The sequence below is a fragment of the Nesoenas mayeri genome (assembly GCF_963082525.1).
Source record: "Nesoenas mayeri genome assembly, chromosome: 7".
Lineage (NCBI taxonomy): Eukaryota > Metazoa > Chordata > Aves > Columbiformes > Columbidae > Nesoenas > Nesoenas mayeri.
This window is the reverse complement of record NC_137551.1, coordinates 1,536,907-1,544,915: the sequence shown is the minus strand read 5'-3', so window position 1 is coordinate 1,544,915 and position 8,009 is coordinate 1,536,907. Positions and strand designations below refer to the sequence as shown.

At 53.5% G+C, this 8,009-nt stretch overlaps 1 protein-coding gene across 1 annotated transcript; it reads left to right on the top strand.

Annotated features, from left to right (window-relative positions):
* Positions 1-381: 381 nt before the first annotated feature.
* On the top strand, positions 382-2,763 carry CENPA (centromere protein A; the record flags this gene model as incomplete). Its single annotated transcript, XM_080347711.1, has 4 exons — positions 382-460; positions 1,321-1,412; positions 2,108-2,185; positions 2,629-2,763. 4 exons carry the CDS (start codon positions 382-384, stop codon positions 2,761-2,763), a joined length of 384 nt encoding a protein of 127 aa, XP_080203837.1.
* Positions 2,764-8,009: the final 5,246 nt, after the last annotated feature.

Below are 8,009 nucleotides of genomic sequence, written 5' to 3'. Positions count from 1 at the left end.
TGCTAATGAATCCGCGGCTTGCCCCGCCCCGCGCCCGCCGCCGCACCATCGAGACGCGACCTCCGGGGGCGCAGAGCGACCGGGCAGGCGTTTGCCTATTGGTCGGGCGATGTCGGAAGTGACGTAAGACGAGCGCGGCACGGCGGCAGGTTTGAATTCGCGCGGCGGCGGCAATTTGGGGGTCCCGGGCGTGACGTCACGGGGCAGTGACGTCAGGGACGGGGAGCAGTGGAGGGTGACGTGGGGGGTCCTGGGGGGCACCCGGGTCCCCCCTGAACCCCCCCGGGCTCCTGAGTCTCCTCCAGCGCCCAGGACGCCTGGGTCCCCCCTGAGCCCGGTCCCCGGACGCCTGGGTCCCCCCGCGGTGGGCGGAGCCTCGCTATGGCCCGCCCCAAGCCCCCTGCCCCCCGGCGCCGCCCCGTCCGCGCGCCCCCCCCGCCACCAACCCCGCGGACCCGCAGTGAGTGCAGGGAGGAGACACCCCACCCTATGGACCCTCTGAACCCTATGGATCTGTCCCTGACCTCACCCCATAGACCCCCCTGCACCTTATAGGTCCCTTCCTACCCCCACCCCTTGACCCTATGGATCCCCCCGCACCCTGTAGTTTTCTCCCTTCCCCTAGCCCTATAGATCCCCCCAATCCTATACATTCCCCACTTGCTCCAGTCCTATAGATGGCACTGGACCCACCCCACCCCCGCATCCTATAGACACTCTCAAACCCTGTAATAGGTCCCTCCCAGACCCTATGGATCCCTCCCTTTCCCACCCAGCCCTATAGACTCCTCTGACCCTGCAGATCTCTCCCTCTCCTGGACCATATATATCCTTCCCGATCCTATACGTCCCACCCTTTGTTCCCTGGACCCTGTAGATCCCACCCACCCCCAAACCTTGCAATTCCCTCCCTTTCCCCAAACCTAGCCCCTATAGATTCCCATGGATCCCTCCCCCCCAGGCCCTATAGGTCATTCCCTGCCCTGTCCCCATGTCCTGCTGTCTCCTCCCCATCCCCATGTTCCCCTCATGTGTCCCCATGTCTCTCCTTGTCCTCTATGCCTCCCGATCCCCCCATCTGCCATGTCCCTCACATCTGTCCCCTTGTCTCCCTCTGTCTCCCCTGTCCCCCATGTCCCCCTGTGCCCTCTCTGTCCCCCATGTTCCTCTCACGTCTCCCCATGTCCTCCCGTCTGTCCCCATGTTCCCATATTCCATGCCCCATCCACTCCTGTCCCCGATCTGTCCCATGTCCCCCTGAGGTGCCGGCAGCCCCTGATGCGTCCCTGTCCCCGCTGTCCCTGTCCCCCTTGTCCCCAGGGCGCCGGCCGGGCCAGCGGGCGCTGCAGGAGATCCGCAAGTACCAGAGCAGCACCCGCCTGCTGCTGCGCGCCGGGCCCTTCTCCCGCCTGGTAAGGGGGGATGCCCCAAAATACCCCAGGACCCCCAAATACCAGGGACCTCAAAATAGCCTGGGACAACCCACATCCCCCTGGGACCCTCAAAATCCACCCTGGGACCCCCACATCCCCCTGGGTTCCCCTCAAACCCTCCCTATGGCTTCTCGAACTTCCCCTGACACCCCCGGGACCCCCAACGTCATCATGGGACCCCCGTCCCTCCCTCAGGGGACCCGCATCCCCACATTGCCCTGTGTCTTGTCCCCCTGCCCAGTGACACGGGTCCCTCCCCGCCATGTATGTCTATAGGGTCTGGGAGGGGTCTATAGGGCCAGGTTTCCCTTGTCGCACTCCAATGTCCTTGTGTCCCCCCCTCAGCCCCCCATCCCTGATGATGTCTCCTGGGACACCATGTCCCCTCTGCCCATGATAGCATTGTTGCACCTGTCCCCACACCCACATTGTCCCCATGTCCCCGCCCCTGGGGTGTCCCCATTGTGGTGTCCTCCATGTCCCAGGATGTCCCTGTGTCCCCACCCTCAGGGTAGTGCTGTCCTCATGTCTGTCCCTGGGGTGGGATGTCCCCATGTCCCTAGCATGACCCCCAGGTGTCCCCATGCCCTGGCTGTCCCCATAGTGCCCCCTCAGAGTGTTTCCATGCCCAGGGTGGCCCCGTGGTGTCACCTCCAGCGTCCCTGTGTCACCAGGTGCGGGAGATCTGTCTGGTCTTCACCCGGGGAGTTGACTATCGGTGGCAGCGCACGGCGCTGATGGCCCTGCAGGAGGTGGGTACCGGGGGGGTCCCAATGTGCTGGGGGGGTCCTGTAGGTGCTGGGAAGGGTCTAGAGGTGATGGGGGTGTCCCACGGATGCTGGGGGTTCCCAGGGTGCTGGAGTGTCCTGTGGGTGCTGGAAGGGGCGCTGGGGGTGTACCCAGGGTGCTGGGGGGTCCCCAGGATGTTGGGGAGGGTCCCAGGGTGGCTCAGAGGGGTCTCATGGAAGCTGGGAGGGTGGGGGGCATCTGGGCTTATGGGGGTTTTGGGGTGCCCCTCCCTTTGGTCACAACATTGTGGGGTGCTGAGCATTTGGGCGCATCCAACTCCTCTGGGCTGGCTTTGTGGGGGGGTCTCTTCCCCCTGGGTTGGTTGAGGGGAAGGTCCATGTCCCCTCGGGGGGGTCAGAGGGGCGGTCTGGGGTTTCGGGGTCCCTCCCGACGTGTTGGGGTGCAGGCAGCGGAGGCCTTCATGGTGCGGCTGCTGGAGGACGCCTACCTGTGCACGCTGCACGCCCGCCGCGTCACCCTCTTCCCCAAGGACGTGCAGCTGGCCCGGCGCCTGCGGGGGCTCGAGGGGGGCGGCTTATGACAGACCCCCTGAGACCCCCCGCATCGGAATCCCCCCACCCTCTCAGGACTCCCGTTCTATTGGGGATCCCCCCACCTTAATGGGAAACCTCTCACAATGGGGAGACTCCACTCAGGGACCCGATTTCTGAGAATCACCCCCCCCCGGACCCACCCTGAGATCCATCACCATGGGGGTCCCCTTGGGGATTCCCCCCCAGACCATCATGTCAATGGCAACTCCCCGCCAGGGTCCCCACCCTGGGACCTCCTCCAGCAGACCCCACTCCAGGATGTTGATCCCCATAATGGAACCCCCACAATGGGAAACCCCCCAGTGTGGACCTCTCCCAGCCCTGTGTCCCCCCAATAAATATTTGTTGACTCCCCCCTGGGTGCTGCTGACAATATTGAGGGGGTGGGGGTACTGGGGGATTCCTGGGGGTCCTGTGTGGGTGGACATAATGGGAGTGACTCCTAGGGGGATGGGGGGGGGGGTCTGGGAGGGACCTCTGGGGAGTCTGGAGGATCCAGCGGAGGTGATGGGGGTCTGGGGGAGCCCTTAGGGGGGCTCTGGAGCTAATTGGGGGGAGACACAGCATGATGGGGGGGCACCCGGGGGTGTGGCTTCCCATGGGCTCCCATGGGAATCATGGCTTTCTGGGGTGGGGCTTTATGGGTCCCCCTGTTATAGAGGCCTGGTGGAAGTGGGGGGGCCCTGTCTGCAAGGGCGGGGCTTGTGAAGGGAGCTGGCCTGAGGGGGTGGGGCTTCAATGGGTGGGGCTTCAATGGGTGGGGCTTCAATGGCTTCAATGGGTGGGGCTTGGAGCAAACATCTGCACAAGGTGTGCACTGATGAGCCATTTTGGGAGGTATCTGAGCTGTTGGGAAGTGTTATGGGCTGCACAGCGTTCATGGGGGGAAACAGGGATAAAACTGGTGGTTTCGGAGCCACGAGACCCTGAGCACGAGGCACCTCAGACTCCAGTGTCCCACCAAAGCCGGACTTGGCATCGGTCCCACCCTCCGGCATCACAACCAAAACCAGACGCGAAGCTCTTGGAGCTGCAGAGCAGCAGGAACGGCGGCAGCAGCAGCACACAGCGGGCGCCCCACAAAGAACTGACGGGTGCTCATAGTGGGGGGCTGCTCAGGGGCACCAAGGGGCACATCTGTCCTGGCAGGGAGTCACGAGGGGTTCACTGCCCCCAGCAAGCCCAGATGTTACCACGACTTGTCAAGAGTGTGGACCACCCTCCACTGCGACTCTTCCACGAGTGACGCTGCAAGGCAAAACCTGAGTAGAATCACAACTATAAAGCCTTGGGGGTGCCAGTGAAAAATATTGATGCCCAAGTCATCTTTTCCTCCATTTTACCAGCTGGAGGAAAGGGAGCAGCCAGAAATAACCACATAACGCACATCAGCTCCTGGCTTTGTGGCTGGGGCCATCAGGAAGGTTTTGGCTTTTATGGTAACGGGGCATATTTTGATGGCTGGAGTGGTGGAACTCGCCTGTCTAGAACAGGCATGGGAACCTTTCTCAGGCTGTATTGTTGAGAAGAGACTCTTATGGAATCTAATTCTGCTTCATCGTTCAGTCCTATCCAGAATGTAGAAGTCAGGTTGTAGGTGCGGTCTTGCTAGAAATCTAGTGTAATGCAATAACATTTCAATTTTTTAATAGGGAACTAAAGTACACAATTTTAATAATAATAATATAGTTACTGTATTTGATGAGCTACTTTTTTACACAGCTTGGTAGGACATCCATCTTCTTCTATTGATGCCTTAAAAAATAAAGACCAAATCCCTACCCATTGATATTGCAGTTCCCATACATGCAGGAGCAGGTGTTGTCATTTCCAGTAAGCATCACCTTCTCCATTTAGCACTTCACATGCTGCAAAGTTAAAATAGATAAGCAACCTCACTGCTGCTCCTCCAGCTGCTTTCATGCCATATGGTGCTTCCTTCCTCCCCTTTCCAGGTGATTGTGATAAGGGTGGTGAGTGGGGCCCGGGGTGTAAGAGCCACAGCCTCTCATCAGGGAGCCCATTCTGCTCCTGGGTGCTCTGCTGTTTGTGCTCTGCTGTTCTTTCAGGAGTTTGTAGCTTTTGAGCTGCATGAGCTATATATTTGGACACCTAGAAAAGCCAAAGCATCTATTTGAGGTAAGAGCTTCAGGACTGGCTCATGTTTAGCAGCATATATATATATACTTATTTTGAATGTTGGTAGATGTCTTTAGGGGTTCTGATAGTCTAATAGCATGGCTGTGGTGGTGTTTGTGAAGCAACCCTTAATAAATAGATACTGTCTCCAATAAGTTGATATTATGGCACGTTGCAATCGTACCTATACTACCAAATACTCCAGGTGTTTTCTTTGGGGTTGTTTTGTTTGTTTGTTCCCCTTTAGGTCCTTTGCACTGTTTTTCTGGAGTTCCTGACTTCAATGAGGATGGAACCTTACGGGTTATTTTCCAATGGCTTTGCTGTATGTTGTGTGTGTTCGTAAGGCAGGGGTTTTTTTCCTTTCAAAGGTATTTTATATCATTTTTCATGTTATAGGAGCGATAGCAACATTCCACAATGAACATTGATCCAGAAGAACAGTGAAGAGTGTCCAAACCATTTAACATAACTAATTGTATCTTTGTGTACGGAAACCAGAAAAGCCAAGCTTGTAAGAATCTGAAAACCTCAAGGTGTAATGAAAAACCTTAATATAGCAACAGTCACCAGTCTCGCTGTGCTCCAAATCCATCAGACCGCGTTCAAACAGCAGGCAAGGAGCAACTTTAAACCAGATTTTCAGGCCCGCAGCCGCGTTCATCCCTTGCCAGAGATGCAGTTTTCTTGTTTGTGGCTCGACCCCTGCAGCCCCGGTTCTCAATGGTGTAGTTGTTGGTGCAGAAAACAAACAACAGATCTTTCATATATGAGATCAGAATGAATCCCAGGGGACAGCAGAGACCTTTAACTTGGTTAAACTCATTCGGAACACCAGGGCAGTTTGGCCGTTGCTGCTCTTTCCACTGATGAGCTTGATGGGATAGCGAGGAGCCAAAGAATAAAGGCCTTTGTTTTATTTTTATGGGTTTTTTTCTGCAACTAAACTGTTTTCAGCATCCTTGCTGTTTAAGTGTCACTATGAAGGATCACCTGCCTTTCCTTCCTATAGGAGTCACACTGGCCTCCAGGGCGCGTGTTAAGTTGCAGTAGCTCCCACTGCAGCTATTTATTTAACTCATATGAGAAAATGGGTTTGTTTTTAATAGCTGGAAGAGTCAGGACCAGCCCTTGGTACCACCTTGGGATGCTGCAAAAGCTGCAGCAACAGCTGCCATTTACATCTTTGGAATGGAACACAAGACCATCTTTTCTGGCGGGTCTAAGATGGAAATGTATTTCTTTTCCCAACTTTGCTTATTCCCCATGGAGGGCAGTTGGGGTTCTTGGCTCAAGTGGAAAAATACAGAGCTATTGAAAAAGCTAATTGTTCAAGAATATGAAGTCAGAGGTGAGAAGCCTAAAACACACGACTGCTGTTGATGTAGTTGTGTCCTCGGCCACCAGCTGAGGAACCTGATTCCCTGTCCTGAGGATGGAGAAGGTACCATGTTGTCCTGGCTTTGTCAAAAACAAGTTTCTCTTGTAGTGAATGTGCCTGTCAGCTAAAGCTTCATATCAGCTGCATTTTCCTGGAGAACCAGATCCATGTTTTGGTGAACACAGCAATGGAATGCGAGGTTATTGATAAGCATGGATGGACATCTCGCCATAGGGGCAACGAGAAACAGGTGACCAAGGAACCGACCAACGGAGCATACCATCCCATTCATGTGAATACTGCATATAAAAGTGGGAGAGCACGAGGATCTCGTCCCTTTTTCCCTTTTCCTTATGTCCAACATTAGGAGAGGACCTTGTGAGTCGTCCCTGCGAACTGAGGCCAGTGACAGACTGAATCCAGCTCCGGTTGGCTGCAGAGTCCAGTCCAGGACTTCGGGTGCTGGCTCTGCAGTCGCTGGGACTTTCAGGATTGGTTTTGTATATTTTGTATTATTTTCTCTATTCTTATTAGTAGCATTAGTAAAACATTGTTAATGTTTCCAACTCTCTTCTCTCTGTCCTTCTTTCCCTCCCGATCGCCTGTCCTGAGTGGGAAGGGGGGAGAGGGGGTTAACAATACACCTGCCAGGGTTCTATTGTCACCCCGCGATCTAAACCCTCAACACCTATTCCAAATTATAGGTGCCAATAGTGGATAACTAACAGCAAAACTGTGCTTTCATGGCAAATAACTGAGAATTGCTGTTGTGGTCGTGATTCAGTTTATCTGGTGTGAAACTGTAGCTAAGAAGCGAAGTAATTAACGGAAGCAGAAGAATATCAGATGCCGTCTTACTCCAGTGTGAAGCGCGATTGCTGTTTGGAATAGAGCCTGTACTGAAGCAAGTCAGCGCTCCTGGGTGGATATTCATGACTTTACAAGCGTACAAGGATGGGAAATGAAGAGCAAAGATAACGTGAAGGTAAAGCTCAGTTTATTCAGAAAAATATATATATACACAGGTGACTTGACCGCTGTTGCAGGCAGGAGGCAGAAAATGAGGTATTTCCAGTAAGGACTTTACTCTTTTTTCCCCATCAAATTATAATGATAACCAATAACTACAGTGATGTTAATCTAAACTAGTTCAGACCAGTTCATTTCTTTTTTAATTGGTGAGGGTTATTAACGTTACCTGCAGTTATAAGGCCGTACAATTACAGTGTTGGAATATAATCTGGTTTAATCTAGGCATACTAGCAACAGCCATATTTAACTATCCCATTTCCTCAGGTTGTTACCTCAGATTGTCCCCCTTGTAACCGTATTTTCTTTCACTAATAAAAAGTTCACACGTTTGTGTTGTTCAGATGGATCACAGTTGCTGAATTTTGTGCGATATCTATTCATTTTTGCTGTGTTCCCGTTAAACCAGTCAATGATATTTCATAGGTAAAGCTGCACAGCTGCTCTCATCCCAGTCCAACACACATTTATTTTGCACCCTGCCTTACCACTTATAATTGTTTAGCTTCCCATTCCTTAGAAGATCTTGTTGAGTTTAAACTTCTATTAATGACAGTGATGAGTGAGTTTGCCTCTGTCTCTATCCCAAACCTCATCTTTCTTCTTTTTCTATTAATACACTAGTAAATCTTCTGGGCCCCTTTGCAGTATTTCAGCTGACAGAAATGGGGCTTTCTTTGCATT